This window comes from Phodopus roborovskii, unplaced genomic scaffold (assembly GCF_943737965.1).
Source record: "Phodopus roborovskii unplaced genomic scaffold, PHOROB, whole genome shotgun sequence".
Taxonomy (NCBI): domain Eukaryota; kingdom Metazoa; phylum Chordata; class Mammalia; order Rodentia; family Cricetidae; genus Phodopus; species Phodopus roborovskii.
This window is the reverse complement of record NW_026126469.1, coordinates 32,206,845-32,224,940: the sequence shown is the minus strand read 5'-3', so window position 1 is coordinate 32,224,940 and position 18,096 is coordinate 32,206,845. Positions and strand designations below refer to the sequence as shown.

The following is an 18,096-nucleotide window of genomic DNA, read 5'->3' as shown; positions in this document are numbered from 1 at the left end:
GTTTTCACATGTTTGCCTTGCCTTCTTCCTCTGGTATTTGGCACCATGGTGTGAATGGGTGTGGGGAGATCCCCACTGCCCTTAAGGCAATATGATCATCTCTTGGAAATATCCCACTCGGTGTGTTTACCTGCGGATTATTATGAAGATGATTTCCTCCTGTGCTGTACTGTTTAACTGAAGCAATGATTTTATATAATAATAGTGTTAATTTAAATAATATTTTGATGGCTGAGGGTTTTTAATAAATACAGTAAGGGATTATGACAGAGGTTAGGTTATTGTAAAAATTAATATATGTAAAGGTAGGATAAAATGTTGTCCCTGCATCTGATAAAGCAGAGACTGCAGAGGATAAAAAATAAAACAAGAAAATGTCACAGAGCCAGAACACATGAATTTCTATTGAAGAGCCCTACAGACTGCGGCTTAGGTCATTGATAAGAAAAACAACTGAGTCCCAGTAGCTCAGCTAGCTTAAATTCTTTTAATCTTAATGTTGGGAGATGTGTTCACAGGTTTTGAATTTCATCATATCTGAAACAAAACTTTGAAAATATCTTAAGGTTAGACTAATAAGATGTTTTTTGTTAAATAGCTTTGAGATGAAAAACACAAGAAGGCAATCTAAGGTTTTAGAAAGGCACAGAGTTGAGTGAGGAACTCTTTAAGGTCAGAGAACAAGAGCAAAGCAACCCAATTATCATTAGCGGATGAGCTTTTCTTGCTAGGATGGGTTGGTGACCAAAGGTGATAATTCCTTGTGCCCATTTCTCCTTCATCTTTCTGATATAAAAAACCTGTTGATGAGTGGGTATGCACCCTGAGTATTTCAAATAGAGATGGCATGTGATTCTTCTAAGATTTTTTTATGAAATTACCTTTTGAGATAAAATAATAATAAAACAATCGGTCCTTTCTTTGTAGCCACAATATGCAGTCTGCCAGCAAAAGAACTGGCTGAAAAGAATACCTTGTTTGCTCACAACAGCTAATCTATCATAAATTACTTAGATGTAAATGTAGGTGGGTTCTTGGGATTACTTTGTTAATGTAAAGGAGATCACAAACACATTTTCAGCTGTATTCATTATAACAATTCACTTGAAAGATAGAATATAACTACATTATAATTTCCATATTGCCTGAAAGATTTTGTTGGGGGTATACAAGCTACAGAGAATAGAGAATACAGAAGAAGAATAAAGAAAAAGTTTGAAGAAAACCATCAAAAGAGTGTGTGTTTTCCCTTAACCCCTTAGATTAAAACAACAACAAAAAAAAATCTTAATGGACTCCATGGATCCCTGAGCCCTGTCCTGCTGGAGGCTGGCCCCTGGAAAAGCAATAATAAAGAGCAGGTAGAGTCTGGGAACTGAATGGAAAAAATAAGGATATGACTGCCCCTAAGTTTGGGTTGAAGAGAAACTTTGTTTTGGATAAGAGGTAGAGCACAACCAGAGGCATAATGAGGAGTCCAGACTAAACATCGCCAGCAGACCAACCTGGCCATGTGAGGAGGTGGGTGGAGGGCAGGAGGGCAAAGAGAAGGGGAGCCAGGGGCAGAGAGGAGAGCAGGGGAGACCCTGGAGCAGAGCCAGCCAAGAACCAAGAGGACCAAGAGGCCAAGAGCGCAAGAGGATGCAGGACACATAGTCAAAATGGATAAGGTTATATGGGGATCCAAGAAGCTGGGGGAAGGGGCATGAAGCTCTGGTGCTGGAGATTTCAGGACAAGGGGCAGCAGCAGAGCCAGGACTTTGTAAACTGCTATTGTGACAGCCAATGTCTACTTTGATATGTTAAATAGGCACCCCAGGCATAGGTTAATAGAGAAACCATATGTTCCTTTTGCCAGAGATAAGGAAAATGATTTTTTTTTCCAGCAAGTATAAACTAGCTTAAGTCCCTGTGGAAATGCTGGCTCTTGTCTAAATGCAGTCTTTGGGAAAAGGAATTCCTTGAGACATAAGAATAAGCTGAGAACACCCTACAGAGCACATCTTGTGAAAGATCTACAGTTCATTAGGGTCATCTGCACACAAATGATGTGATTCCTGTGCAAGAAAAGATAATGCTTCTATGTAGACAGACAAGTAGTTGAGTTCATACAAGAAAGAGCTCACTGGGGAGTAGGCAGAATAACAAGAAGGGGATCTATGAAGAACACCAACATTTGAGGTCAGCTAAAGACCACTGAGCCAAGAAAGTGTGCATTCCTTTAGTCCTAGCACTAGAGAGGCAGTAACAGGTGAGTCTTTATGAGTTTAAGGGCAGCCTCGTCTAAATGGCGAGCTCCAGATATTCCAGGACTACATAGTGAGACTCTGACTCAAACACACACACACACACACACACACACACACACACACACACATACACATGCCCACTGAGTTACAAGGCTCACACTTGTGAGCTAGTTCAATAAATTGCATCACTACCAAACCTGAGGACCTGAATTTAATTCCCAGGCTCCGCACTGTGGAAGGAAAATCAACTTTCACAAGTTGTCCTCTGATGTCCACACACATGCTGTGGTATGTACATGAATTCATAAGTGGGTACACATGTAAAACAAAGAAATGTGATTCTTTAAAAACTATTAAGAGTTTATAATGGTGAAAGTATTATGAGGAAACTAATTGAAAGTCATCCCATCTCCACCTAAGCCTCAGTTCTTACCAGACAAAGAAAAGGATTTTTTCACAGCCTCTCATTCTCAAATAAACCCAGGCCAGTGCAGACTACGAGGGTCTTCCAAAACTCTCCAAGAAGCCTGTAGCAGAAGCAGCCTGCTGCTCTCTCAGGATTGACAGCCGTCTTATAGCAAAGACAAACTAGGTTCATTCCTGTTTATGATTAAATCTATTTCTCAAGAATAGCGCCATGCCCTACCTGTAACCTTAACTACAAATGGTTCTACACTGCCTGTTCCAGGAAACCATACCTTCCTTTCAGAAGGTTATTATGCCTACCTGTTGTTATGACCACCTGTTGTTACAACTACTTTATGAGCACCTTACAATCATGTCTTTGTTTCAGAAAGTAGTTATGGCTAACTTGTTCTGTTTATGTTCTGATTCTGGAACCCTGCCTATTTGCCTCCCATATCTTCCATTTGGAAACACCCTTACCACTGAGCTATAAAAACCTTGTCTTTCCCACATCCAATGCTGACTTCTTGAACCCTACAATAAGGGGAGGGAGGCCATATACATGAATAAAAAAGCTGTCCATGATGATTTGAGTCAGTGATCTTTCTCCCTGAATCCTTGGGATTAACACAAGGAGCAGTACAAAGACTAGGGTGAGTAGCCTAGAGCCTAGAGATCTGCTCAACCAAAGTAGTGGCACACTAAATAGAATTAAATAATCCTTCCTCTTTCTTGGTCTTATGTCTTAGTATGAAGGGAAACTGAGAAGCATCTGTAACCTTGCAAGTCTTTTTGTTTCTTTAGGGAGAAAGGTATGATGCAAACATTAGAAAGCCAGTATAACATCTTAGTCACTCCTTCATAAGAGTATAGAATTTCAGAATGATTCAAACAGTAAACGGATTAAATTTTCATTGCCTATGAAATATATTATCAATAAACATTATAAATACTATTATATTAAATGTTGCTTTATAGGTAATAACAGCATGTTCATAAAGCTGATGTCTTTATGCAGATAGAGCTTTCATCCTGAATTAGCTCTGTGTTGTGTACTTCTCACTAATTAGAATAACAGAGATCACAAGATGAGATAAGCTAGTCATTAGTAACTCAGGATCTCCAAACTTCTACCTTTAGGAATCCTAAATCCAACAGTTCTAGTCCAGACCCAGATGTCAGATGTTTACACTATTTCAGGTGCCATTGGGTCACCTATTGCTTTTCTCATAACTGGAATCATCTTGTTCTCCAAGGACACTGTTTTCCCCAAGCCAGTATGGATTTTGGCATCCCTTCAAGTTCCAACCAGAATACTGGGCTAAGGCTAGTTTGCAGTCTTAATTATTCCTTTGTAAAAGACACAACAGAAAGCAATAGAATAGAAACTTTAAAATCTACAATAGGCTCATTGCATCTCTTTTCTCTCATTTCTTTACCTTAACCCAGAATCCAGATGGTTATTTACAGTATCTATAGGCTTCCCATAGCAGAGACATTGAGACAGGGAGACATTTATGCACACAACAAAGACTCCTGTCCACCTTGGACTCTTGGCCTTATTTTAGAAGGGCCTTTCCATTAGGGAAAGTGAATGTTTTATTTTGTTTTGATTTATTTTGTTTTGTTGAATTTTGTCATCAATCTGGAACACAAAACTAAATTTAAAAACATGATGCCGGGCCATTTCATGGATGCCAGGAAACAGAAAGCATCTGCCGAAGCAGATCCCGAAGTGCACAGGTGGGCCCGTCGGAGTGTTGGGGTTTGAGCCTTGGTGTTTGATCCCAGGATCTCGAAATGCATGGTGATTCCTGTCTACTAGATTGTAAGGTGTATGTAGGTAATCTTGGAAACAATGGAGACAAGACTGAACTAGAGCGGGCTTTTGGCTATTATGGACCACTTCGAAGTGTGTAGGTTGCTCGGAACCCTCCTGGCTTTGCTTTCGTTGAATTTGAGGATCCCCGAGATGCCCCTGATGCTCTCCAAGAGCTGGATGGAAGAACACTATGTGGCTGTCTTGTGAACTGTCGAATGGTGAAAAAAGAAGTCACAATCGTGGCCCACCGCCCTCTTGTGGCCGTTGCCCTCGAGATGATTACCGAAGGAGGAGTCCTTCACCTCGGCGAAGATCTCCAAGAAGGAGAAGCTTGCCTCAAAGCCGGAGCAGGTCACTTTCTAGAGATAGGAGAAGAGAAAGGTCTCTGTCTCGGGAGAAAAACCACAAGCCATCTCGGGAGAAAAACCACAAGCCATCTCGGTCCTTCTCTAGGTCTCATAGCGGATCTAGGTCAAATGAAAGGAAGTAGGAGACCAGCTTGCTAAAGAAGTGGTGTACAGGAAATGACTGCATTTGACAGGAGTATGCACAGTTTTGTTTGAGACTTCATAATCTTGGTACATTTTAAAGTTATTTTAGCTGTTCAAATTTGCTTTGAACTTTAGTTTTTCATAGGCTGAAATAAACCTAGATCCTGCCTAGTTAAAGTGTGATGTGCTAATAATACAGAAACCGCTGGCAGAAATGGAATAAAACTCTAGTTTGTCTAGTAGCTGGGATATGGTGTGGAGCTGTGGGTAAAATGATAGGCAGTCTTTAAAAGCTGTTAATGAACACCAGCTAATAGGTAAAGGATGGGACTGCACCCTGAAGGCTTTCAGAGGTTCCTTACCGATTGCTGTATATGGACGCATAGCTGTAACATTCTTTATTTGGAAAAGGAAGACTTTAAGTTACTAGTGCCCTATCAGTGTTAGGGTGCATTGTGGAGCTGAATCTTTGAGTTACTGTGCAAGATTTCTTCTTCATGCTGTCATTTGTAATATGTTTGTGACAATCCTTGGGATTAAAGTTTTGGTTACAAAATGTTGTTTAACTTGAAAGCCTGTTTTTCCTTGCACACTCAAGTCTGTGAGCTTGCTATCAAGTCCACGTATAACATTCCTATTGGGAGCCATACTTATATTTTTTTTTTGTAAAGTGCTTTTGGATTAATAAAATACTAGCATAATTGAAAAACAAAAACAAAAATACGTGAAGCCCCAACTCCCTACCCATACCTTTTCTTTTTTATGTTTTCTTCCAATTCACAGAATTGAGACAGTTCACCACTTCCCGTTTTATGTGTGTTCGGGGAACGGGGGTGGGTGTTTTGTTTTTTCCTAGTTTTAGTGGCTTTATTGATTTGGCCGTTCTGATTTTAAGGATAAGCTTCCCATTTAAATTGAGAAGATACAACAAGGCTTATGTGATTAATATAGCGTTTGGGCTTTATCCCAAGGTGTGCCATGTATTAAAGATGGCATGTGACATCACACATGAAGCTGCTGGGTACACAGATGAGCTTGATATCCTCAAGAGTTACCTGCAAACTTTATCAAATCTCTTCTCAGATGTTCGTCATTGCCAGCTAACTGGCTTCCAAAAACTGATCAGGAGTAAGCGATCAGACTCTCTGAGCCATGGACAAGCACAGTCATCAAAACACAAGCTACTATTTATAGTTTTTGTATCATAGCCAGTATATGAATGAATGAATAACAGTAAATGCTTTAAAAAAATCATGTGTGCTTCTACGAAAAAAATAATATTAGGTATCATAATGAATAACAGGAGATCCAGTCACTCCACACTGACAAGAGCTGGAAAGAAGGGAGACTAAACAGCTGCTTCTGGACTTCCACAGGCTCTCCTTACACTGACACCTACTGGCCCAGGACCACCTTCAAGATTAGTCCATTTGGTCCTGCTTAAAGCTGCAGTGTCTTTGTGGGTCATTTTATTCCAACCATTCATAGTTTTAAAAAAAAAATAGTTTCAACTGCTTGTTAGGAAATTTTACTAACATATAAAAGGATAACTTAAAATGCTATAGTCACAGGACAACTTTGTGGTAGAGTATTATTTTAAGATCTGTTTCATTCTTTTATACTACATTTGTTTAACTCTGTGAAGCTGTGTTACTTTGCCTGTCTAAAACACCTGATTGGTCTAATAAAGAGCTGAATAGTCAATAGACAGGCAGGGCTAGCAGGCCAAGAGAATAAATAAATAGGAGAGAAAATCTGGGAGGAAGAGACAAAGGATCGAGAAAAGAAGGGGCAAGCCACCCAGGGACACAGCCAGACATGGAATAAGAAGGAAAGAAAAGATATACAGAAACAGAGAAAGACAAAAGCCCAGAGGCAAAAGGTAGATGGAATAATTAAGCTGGCTAAAAACAAGCCAAGCTAAGGCTGGGCCTTCATAAGTAAGAATAAGCCTCTGTGTGGTTATTTGGGACTAAGTAGCAGGCTCCCAAACGCCAAAAAGCCCAAGGAATAGAGTAAAAAAGCAACAACACGACTTGAAATAGTTTTGATGACAGGAAGAGAATTTAAGCTGAAAGTAACTTGTACAAAACTGAGATCTAGTTCCTTCAAGACACAGGAATCTTAAGTGCCAGGTGGCTCAAACACTGAGAAAAGACATGAAGATCTGTGTACACCTTGCAGTATATCCAGGATGTGTCAGCTCCTGGGAGCTTGTCCTCCTTCTATCACTTTCCTGAGAATGCCTGAGATTAATCTACATTCCATGCCCCTTCCATGGGTTTATCGTTGATATTCACCTGTCACCAACACTTACCCCCACCCACAAAGAATGGAATTATGGTTAGAATGGTTAGAATAGCACCTGGAGGAGGCATTTCACTAGTTCTGACCCAGTAGTTTGCACAATAGTGAGGCTAGTTCCCTTGCTTGTTACTTCCATCTCTTAGCTGGGCAAAGCAGTAAGAGAGAGTTGCTCCCTTGTAGTCTAACTTGTCTTAATGAATCCTCTTGTCTAATTGAATGGTATGTGGTATCATATGCAGTTCAAGAAGGATAGTTTGTTATATTAGGGTCCAATAGGAAACACATGGATCATTCAAAATGACAATGTGAGACCAGAAGGCAGAGCATCCATCTCCTTCAAAAGACTAGAGTACCTGAACCAGGGGCAACCAGAGACATAAAGTCACAGGACATTGCAAACAGTTCCCAAAATATAGCATGAGGAGGTCATATACAAATCACTGCCTGGCAAGCCAGAGGTCTTCAGTGTGAGGAATCAGCCAGACCAAGGTGACCTTAAAGGGAAGGAGCTAGAAAAATAAACACCCAATGGAACTTCAAGCTGAGAGTGAAGGGAATAGATGCCTTGATGGAATCCAATGCAGTGAGACTCTCTGTCAGTGAGCAGAATGGATTCTGGTCCTGGGGAGGGGGGGCAGCCAGGAGCACATAGGTGAAAATTATGGAAGGGTATTTCCCAGATAATAATTATTATAATTATTAATTTAATAACCATTTCTAATAGAGCAATATTGTATACGTCTGCAGCTAGATAGGATGAATCTATCTATATTTGTAACTATTTTCCTAAATCCCAGAAAGAGTAGCCTACTGGGGACCCTGGTTGTTGTTTCCTATGCAATGTCTCATGTGCTTTGTGGCTTTCTTTTTGTTCCTTTTCTATCACCATTTTTAAAGGCCCCCGACTTAGGGTGCATGCAAGGAGCCTCATCTCAAGGAGAAGCCGTAAAGATTCCCTTGAGAAATGAGGTTGAGGCTTCGACCAAGAACCCAGAAGAAATAAATTGCTAGAAGCCAATTCAAAACCCAGCAATTGGTGAGAACAATTGGAAGTCACACTAGGGAAAAGGTGACAGGCCATAGCCCAAAACTAAAAATTTTTCACTCTTCCTGTAGATACATGGTTACTTTAACAACTAGATTCAGGATGGCTAGAATTGGAGCTCCCAGACCATATCAATGTCAGCATCTCTAAAACTTCTCTGAGAATGGCTTTATCGCCTTAAGACTGACTGATCTAGGGGTTGAGTTATACCTGGAAAAACCAGGCCAGCAATGCTGGTAAATATGGCCATGATAAATGCCTGTTTTTATGGACATATTGGTAACTAGCCCTCTTATGGACCTAGGTTTGCATATATATTTTACATAGGAAGAGATGATAGGCCAGCTGCTGGCAATGTCCTATCCTCCTAAATTTTATATTTTTCTTTCTTGTTTAAAGATTATAATGTGATTGCACCATTTCATCCTTCTCTTTCCTCCCCCAAAATCTCTCCCATATAATCCTCTTCTCAAATTCATCATTTTTTCATTAATTGATGTTGCACTCACGCATGTATATGTTTGTATATACATATACACATACACAAACACACACACACACACACACACATATATATATATATATTTCCTAAGTGAAAGCAAGTGTCTAATGTGAATGCTTGTTAACTCACCACTAAAACCAGGATAGCTGTGACCTAGTCAAGATTTTAACTGTGTATTTAATAAGAAAAAAGCAACCCCTGAAATGTGATGTGATTGTCAAACTCCAGTGAGATAATGCTTAAATTTCTTAGTAATCTTAGCTCCTTTTATTTAATTTTTCCTGAATGGGAGAAATTTTAATAAATGAATAATTAATGGTGAATTAAAATTGGATGTCTTTGAAGTTGGAGAGATGGATCAGCAGTTAAGAGCACTTGCTGCTCTTCTAGAGGACAGGAGTCTGGTCCCCAGCACCCATGTTCTAAAACAATGGACGTGTAGTCCCCAGCTGAAGACTCTGATACTCTGATTTTCCTGAGCGGTATGGAAAGTGTGGAGAGCCATTTTCCTGAATGATGTGTAAAGTGTAGAGAAACAGTTAGTCTTCAGATTTTAGGATTGGCAGGGTGAAAACAGAAAATCTCCACTGTCAGCTTTAAGACACAGAAATGGCCCTTAAATGGGAATATTAGCTAACTACAATATAATTCAAAATTTATTTTTACATAAGCATTTAAAATTATTCCAGAGTATTGCTGCCCCATGTTGACTGGTGTTTTCTGACTGGGTTGTGGTCGACAGTGAGGAGCTCACTGCTTTAGGTTCAGCACAATAGGCTTCCTAGCGGCTTAGCCAATGACTCCTCAGACTCTCCCACATATCTCAGCACTCTAATTTGGTGTGCCATGCTTCCAATGACCTTGACATTCAGAAGGATCAGCCAGCCAGGCCCCTTGACTTCCCGCTGCCTCAAACTCAGGGTGAGTCTTGTAAGGAATGAGAAGTCTGATTGGCTAGATAGGAGGAAGTGTTCCTGGCGGATTCCGGGAGATTGCTGATTTCAAAGACATAGGATGATAGACATAAAGAGAGAACTCTGAGAACTACTGAGATTTTTCTCTCAACAATGAGAGTCAATACAGACACCAAACCCCATATGCAGAGGACGGCACACACGACCAGGCCTTGCTCCTTTGGTAGCACTGGAACCTAGAATTGATCTTAAAGCATCCCATGTGAGTGTGGTTGGGGAGAGATGAAGAGCCACTGAGAATGATACCGAATAGTATTTATTGTCGAGAGTCAGCTTAACACACGGCTGGGAGTGCTGGGCCTAAAGGAGCCATAGTGAATGGCTCAGAGATGAGGGAGAGTTCCACACTCATGAGAACGAAGCAACCCCATATGGGGCAAACTGTTTCCAAACTGTCTTCATCCCGGCTTCTATGGCAAGGCTGGGTGTCCCACAGGTGAAGCTGGTATTGGTTGCCTTAGAACCGCCCACATGCCTGCAAAGCTGAAGAAGACTGGCAGGAGGTAGGAGGACAAAAGATCCAGTGTAGCTGGTTACTGATAGCTTGCTTTGAGTCTGGGATAGTACTTTTTTGGCTGTCATAGTGCCCAAGGCTGTATACTGACCTTATGCACACAAAAGAGAAACTCATCCAGTTTTACCTACTAAATCTGCTACAGACTTTCGCTTGTGCCCAGCTTTAGTCTAGAACCATCCAAGGAAATAAATTCTGGAACATGCCCCTCCTGCTTAGCTCCTCAACCACAATCCAGAGCCTGTACAACCTGTTTTGCTCAGGCATGTAGCTTACATGTGTCTTGATTAGGAAGATTTACCTATAAGTTCAAAGGGCCTAACTATGGCAATGCCTGTTTCCCAGTGCTAAGAGAAATTTTGTCAAGTGTCATCAAGACATAGGGATGAGTCAAGCAAAGTTAGACAACTTCAAAAATCATTCCCTATCATGTACCAGACTCCATGGATCATACTCTAAGGGTTTCTTCTATGAGCTCTGTACATGAAGATATAGAAGAAAGAATAAACATGCCTTCTTTTCTAACATCAAAATTCATTCTTGCATCTGTTTAGTCTTTTGTGTGAAATTTTAGAAGAAAACCTCATGACAATTAGAATCAAAAATCCATCCATTAATCCAAGGAGCAATGTTAGTCCCCTGGATCAGTACGCCCCACATAAATGTTTATCTCTTAAGATCTTCCAGCTGTTGTCTTTTTATACAAAAAAAACCTCCTTATTCTTCTCGGACCTGGAAAACAAAACGTATGTCAGTGTGTTCTGTGCAATTCCAGTGACTCTGAGGAGTGGGGCACACCCAGACGCATGTGAGCCCCTTCCAGAGGACAGCTGGCCTTTGCAGCTCTCCATGGACTTCAAAGGGAGGCAGGAAATTGAGGCACTTATCTGTTTAGCAGAGCAGGCCCTGGTGACTCACCCCAAGGACATCCCCAGTCACTCTCCATCTCTGCCCCCTCCCCACATGGGGAAAAGATTCTGCAACCACATCACCACTTTGCTCCTGACACACAATTGCACCAGGAAAGCCTCTCCCTGCATTTATGACAGTTGAAGGATTTTAGGCTTTCCTTCTGTGAATGGGAGCAATTAGTCACCACACTGCCCAGCAAGGTTTCCCTGTTCATCTCCTGCCAGAAGCAATTTCTACCCCCTTGTTTTATTCATCCTTGGACACAACCATGACAAGGTGAAATGCATGGGTGTAGTTTGCCTCCCTGTGACCTCCTGCAGCTGAGTACAAAGGGAGCACACAGGCAGTGCCTCCTTAAGCAAATCCTTTACATGGCCTTGCTGGACATGCTTTGCCCAAGAAACCCTGAATCAGTGTGGTAATGCTTCTCCAGCTGAGGCCAGTATTCACTCCATTCCCCTAGCACTCTCCAGTCAGGGCTAAACTTGAGACAGCTTCTCAGGCAGCGTGAGAACTCTCTGGAGCTGCCAATGACTCAGGCTCCTCATCCTTAGATTTCCACATCTTCCTTGCAGCCAACTTTTAGCCTCCTTCAACAAAGTCGATATTTATTATTGGCAATCCTATCAGCTTACCTCGAGGGACTACTAGCAATTCATTTACCAGAAGTCAGAAGGCTAGGCATGTACCAATTGTTGAAAATGAATGGAGAGTGCCATCTGTGCTGGAGACTGTGCTAACTGCTTTTCAGACATTTCAGAAAAGGTAGCTACCATATTACCCAATTTCTTTTAATCCCTTCTCCTAAAGCCAGATGTAATTTTAAAAGTATGTTTCATGGAAAACCTCAGCAAGGAAGCAGAGACTCCGTGGCCTTGCCCAGCATCTTTTCTAGTTAGCTGTAACTCCTTCTTCTGGTTTCTCATTACGGTGAAGCCCTGGCCGCCACTACTGTGCCAATGGCCAGTCAGCTAGCCACAGAGACATGGGGAGATGTTTCTGTGCTTTGGAGGAGCTGAGACCTAGAAAGTGGGACTTCACAATTAGTTGTCATTCCCAGGCTCACTTTTGACCACATTCCTGTAGGTCTCCATTGTGGCCTGATAAGAAATCATGAAATTGTCTACTGTGAAAAGAGTCAGGCAGAATCTCAAGGTCCATGTGTGCTTTTAAAATCACTTTTGCTTGAGTATTCTGCACCAACAAGTTAGAGGTCCGAGGCACAGAGCTTACAAGTTAACCTTGAATGAAACATTTGAGGACTAAATCAAGGATGTTTTTCCGACTCAAATGCTTAGCAGTGCTATATTACCTGGACAATTACTAAATAGGGAAAGAATTTTATTTTGGCTTGTTAGGCTTTTTTTTTTAATATTTGAAGAGAAAAACAAGACATTTCTTGTCATACTAATTAGTCCAAGCAATGCCGTGAGCCCTAAAGCAACAGGCTATAAGGTATTTCAGAGTAAACTATACCTTTTTTTCAAACTCCTTTACTTTAGCTTTGAGCTTATTGACCTGAGACTCGGCTACCTCTGCCCTCTCCTTGGCTTCATTCAGCTCATGTTGCTGCTTCCTATACTTGGAAAGGTATTGATTAGCTTGAGACTCCTGTAAAAAAAGACAGAAAGTGAGGATGTTGCCATTCCATCTAAGTATTCTTTGTTCTGAAATGAGAAACTGAATACAGAAGGGACATAAACTCGGCCCTGAATAGAATATGTTATTTTGACGTAAGACATACAGATAGAGCTTAAGAGTAGCAATGGAGGCTGGAGAGCTGACACGGCAATTACAGCTCTTACTGGAGAAGAACCAGGTTTGTTTGTTTGTTTCACTGTTTCTTCTTTTTATTATTTATTTATTTATTGGTTTTTTTTGTTTTGTTTTGGTTTGTTTTTTTGGTTTTTTTTTTGTTTTTTTTGTTTTGTTTTGTTTTGTTTTGTTTTGTTTTGTTTTTTTTTTTGTTTTTGACAAATGTATACATACTGGTATGTTTTAAGTTGTATTGTCACAATATTAGGTGTGATGACATCTGTGACAGACAGTATTTTTCTTTCCTCTTCCACCTCGCAACCACCACTCTAAACTCACACAATCAAATGATGTTCTTGACTCCTGATTAAAATTCAGAAGGTTAAATCCAGAGATTAATTGCTAGTAAGTTATTAAAAATCTTCTCAAATACTCAGTAAAAGTGAGAATGTTCATTAATTACCTTTGAACTAATGTGGAAATATGTAGATTGTCTCACTGAGTGTCTGTGTTTTCAGTGAATGAAATGTTTGGAAGCAACTTGAAGCAATAATTATCAATTATTTCCCACGAGGACAGACATGTTTAGATAAAAAAGAAAAAGATTTGGGAGAACAAATCATCTTAGGCTTCTGACCAATTAAATGAAAACATCTTACTGTTCTACCAAATAATGATGTTAAATAAAAAGACAGTGACTGTGAGCAGTTCTGTTTGTCTTTTATCTACTGCCTGTGGTCAGGGTTGTATGCTGGAATCCAAGTCAGGTATCTGTTTGTTCATTTGCCCTGAACTTTCTTGTTGGCATTTGGGGTTTGTGGGTTCTTGAGGTTTGAATACTTGACTCCTGTTTGATTTATTATGAAGCGGCCAGCCTCTGAAGCCAGATCTAACCCCATAATCACTTAGGAGAGCCCCTAAAGACTGTGGTTGTTATTGGTGTCTCAGGAAATAGGAAGCCAACTTAAGGATGGTGTTACTAGGAATTTTCTGCAGTGGAAAAGGTGAGGGGTGCATTTCTGGGTTGGGGATATCCAGACAGAAGGGTAGCTTGAGCACAAATGGATAAGTTAACAAGGAGGACAGCTGCAATTGGAAATTTCTGAATATACATAGGGTAGTTCACAACCACCTATAACTCCAGTTTTAGAGGATCTGATGCCCTCTTCTGGCCTATGTAGATACCAGGAAATCATGTAAAGATTTATATAATTTTTTATATAAAGATACATGTAGGCAAAATGCTCACAAATATAAAGAAAAATGAAATTAAAAACTTTTAAAAAAATAGGAACAGAGACACATTTTATAGCAGCTGTCCCCTGGAAATTCAGAATGGGTGTTCCTTTCTACCAAGTGCTGGTCCAATAACTTCCATAACCAAGTGCTAGTCCAATAACTTGCATACTAGAGTAATCACAATTATTGGTTTAAAATCACACTGAAATCCTAACCTACCCCCAGATATAAGTGGTTGTCCTTTCAAACTATGAGCCAATGAGCAATCTTAGACATAGCACCAACCAATCAAATATATATATATAATATTATTAGGTATAAACTAATACATACATATGGTACCTATTCTTTAATATATTACTTTAAAAACTCTGTGGGATTTGATACTTTATGAAAAAGGTAAACTGAGGCCAGTAAATAATAAGCAAAGAGAAGACACATCATGGACAGTTATCAGAAAAAGGTATGACAAATTGTGATTGTTTTCACCCAAAGTCTAGTGCAGAAGGAGCACAATGAAACCCTGTAAAACATGCCAGCCAACCCTGCACGACACCCTGATTTACACTTGGCTCATTTCTGGTCCGACTTATGTTTGTGTTTTGCCACCTTGTCAAGGAAGAGAAGTCTGGCTCCTGGCAGGGAAAAGCAACAAATTTCCCTTCCTCCCTCTCATTCCTATAAGCCATAGTGCTAACATACATAAAAGCAGAGAGTAGGCAGATGTGATGTCCAGATGGTTGTCTCTGCTGAGCTGTTCCCCAAGCTCAGAGCATTAACCAAAAGCAGTGGCTGGGAAATCCATGATGCTGCAATTGGCACTTACCGCTGCTTCTACTTGCTGCTTGTAACTCTGCACTTTGAGCTGAAGTTTATCAGACAGAGCCTGCATCCTGCTCAGGTTTTTCTTATCTTCTTCTGCCTGAAATGGATGGGCATACATGGGAAAGTCACTCGAAGGGTCCAGCCTTGAACACTGAATAGACTCTCATGTGAGGAAGTAAAGGTTGGGAGTTTTTTTGTAAATGTTGATCTGACAATGGTGCTTTTAAAAATACCTTTAACTCTATTCATCCCAAGTTTGGAGAAAGTAATGAATGGCTCTGAGAAATGGCCAAGACTTGTCCCTTGATTTTCACATCACCCCACAGGCCTTAACATAAATGGAAGCCAAGGCCCATAGGTTTGATATATCCTTCAGCCTTTTCATTGCAGATAAGCTACACTTGCCTGAGATTGCTTACCAGGAATAAAATTTATTATTACAAAAGCTATTTATAGAAACAGAAAGCCAAATTCTGTCAACCAAAACATTTCAGCCCTGAGTTTCTGAACTGGCTCTCGGCTTCATATAATTAAATAGAAAAGCTAAGTTTCTCAGAATTCTGTCATGGGCATCAGGAAAGATGTCAAGGGAAGGCAGATGTCAAGGGAAGGCCTGCAAGCTGTATGGACCTCAGTGTGGCCGTCATCCTCACCCATGTCATTGTCTAGGCGCGATCTGAGGAAAGGAGGCATGGGGAGGCGGGGTTCCTCGACAGTTCTTCAGGGAGTCTTTGACATTCTAAGACACAAGCATGTTGAAGGGACTCTTCATGCTCCTGGCCCTCTCCCCACAGCCCTGAAAACACTGAAGTATTTTTCAGTTCAAAGATGTTGAACTTCCAAAGAAATCAAGTGCCTCTTCCTTCCAAAAAATGAGAAACTGATTTAGTCAAGATCTACTACTATGCTCATCTCTCTACTAGCTCTGGTTTACCTCTTCTATTAAATATCCCCCCCAGAGACATTACAGTCACATGTTAAAGGCTTGGTCATAGGTTGGCATATGATAATGGTAAGACCTATAAAAGATGGTGTCCAAGAGAAAGTCTCTAGGTCACTGGAGGTGTAATTCTCGAAGGAGAGAGTAGATGATGCCTCACCTTCCCATTCCTGGCCATAAGATTAGCAGTTTTGTTGTCCTGTATCCCCCAAAGCATCATCATGGTCAAAACTATGGCCAAAACAAACCTTGTCTGGGTATATGTAGATTGCCTAAGATCCTTTGTCATGGTGATGGAAAACTGACTTTACAGTATGACACTGATCGTCTATAGCTGATAAAAATCCCACTGTAGCCAGCACCATCTCACCTTGTATCCCACAGCATTCTGCCTACTCCCTCTTGTATTGGTTTAGCAAAGCTACTTCCAACACCTGAAAGCAGCCTCCCTACCAAAGCACCATCTGACACTACAATTCACTGCTATTCTTAAGATTACTCAGCTGTATATGATGAACACATAGGACTCAGCCTGGCTGGGGAGCTGAGGCTAGCCAGGGTTTTAAATAAAGTCCCTCTTCTGCTTTCATCTGTTTACCCTACTTTAGAAGGTTGATGACATTTAAAATTCTATAGCACTGTTTCCAGTGAACTCTAAAACTAACACAGAGTTAATTCCTAATAGTTTACTGAGCCAAGAGAGACAATAGAGGGGACTAAGCAGAAGAAAACTAAAAAAAAAAAAAAAAAAAAAAAGCTACAATGGATACTGATGCTGGGAAGGCAAAGCCTTAGATATGAGACCTGAGTTCACATATCCCCTTTCAGACTTTAACTGTGGTAGTTGTGACTGTGTGCTGGCTGTCCCTCCAAAAAAGAACTTCAGCTGTAAGAAGTGCAGTCACATGACAGCTTTCACTGCTAGGAACTTTTGGACTCTATCATAACATTGGCACCAAGGCCAAGCCATTCTAGGCAATAGCTGGACTCAGTAGACTAGCTGGGCTAAGTGCAACTACTGCTGTCTGGCTATTTCTGCCAGACAGGATTCTTCTTGTGCGGCAATTTCTGTGCTAGAGATTTTGTCAGCATTTACCCAGAGCATTTACCCAGAACCTTCAGGAGCTACCTGATGCTTTTTCTATTCCACCACTCATTTCACACTTTGTGGGTGTCAGCCTGCAGTTGGGGATCCTATCTGTCACAATGCTGGGAGTCAACCTTGCCTTTCAGATCTGTTACTGTCAGTGACCCTTTGTACTTGCAACACCATCCTGACATTCGGGTCCTGAACAAACGGCCCTGCACAGTTACTTAACCAACTTTTACTCCCCTGTCCCTAAAAATGATGATGCCACATTCCCACTAACGTGTGAAGTGTGAATAATGCCCTAATAACTGAATGTAGGAGGTCTTCAAAAGCAAAGTGAAGTAGCAGAATGAAGAGTACAGGGGCAATCTTTACCTTCTAGACAATGAAAGGCTACGGATCTTATGGCTTGCATTTCTGGAAAATTTTTATAGGCTGTTTCCAAACCCCAGAGACATAAAGAAGACAAATAGACAGTGAAGACAGTCCATAAAATCATTTTAGAATAGGATCACACTTGATTACTTTTCCAGTGCATGGTTATAGAATCTTCCCAGAGGAGTTTATGAGGAAAAGAGAGCCAAAGTTGTGTTCTTCTAAAAAAAAAAAATGACATTTTTTTTAAATGACACCTGTGAATGGTCTATCACAAAAATACTGCCTTATAGTACAAAGCATATCTTGATGCTAGAGAAAAATGGACTAGCTGACTCAGAATCGACTTGAATATTACTAAAATAGGCACTAATATCAATCAATGTGGGCAGCTTTTTAGAGCCATTTTCACCTTACTGAGTTCTAACCTAACACATAAAGTACTGCTCAGTGGGTATCGTCTGACTTGATGGAGGAAGTCTTTTTGTAACGGAATGGTATACTCAATACCCTGCAGAAGCACTTGGAAAAAAATAAGAAATGCACACCATAGAATCCCTGGGACTCTGCCCTTAGCCAAAGGGCATGTGTGAACAGCACTGCTTGAAAGCCATTTCATGAGAACATGAGTCCAAAAAGAATAAAGAAGGA

General features: G+C 40.7%; 2 protein-coding genes and 1 pseudogene across 2 annotated transcripts in view; 2 read left to right on the top strand and 1 right to left on the bottom strand.

Moving 5' to 3' along the window:
* The window catches only part of Dzip3 (DAZ interacting zinc finger protein 3), a 728,188-nt gene that overhangs the window by 477,737 nt on the left and 232,355 nt on the right, over positions 1–18,096 (top strand). The window lies entirely within an intron of this gene.
* LOC127227239 (serine/arginine-rich splicing factor 3-like) lies at positions 4,448–4,966 on the top strand (annotated as a pseudogene).
* Myh15 (myosin heavy chain 15) overlaps positions 12,265–18,096 on the bottom strand; it is a 118,951-nt gene continuing 113,119 nt past the window's right edge. Inside the window, exons 39-41 of the mRNA XM_051190945.1 lie at positions 15,042–15,137; positions 12,698–12,832; positions 12,265–12,321 (exon numbers count right to left, since the gene is read on the bottom strand). Of these exons, the coding sequence (XP_051046902.1) occupies positions 12,265–12,321; positions 12,698–12,832; positions 15,042–15,137 (288 nt within the window). The remainder of the gene's footprint in view (positions 12,322–12,697; positions 12,833–15,041; positions 15,138–18,096) is intronic.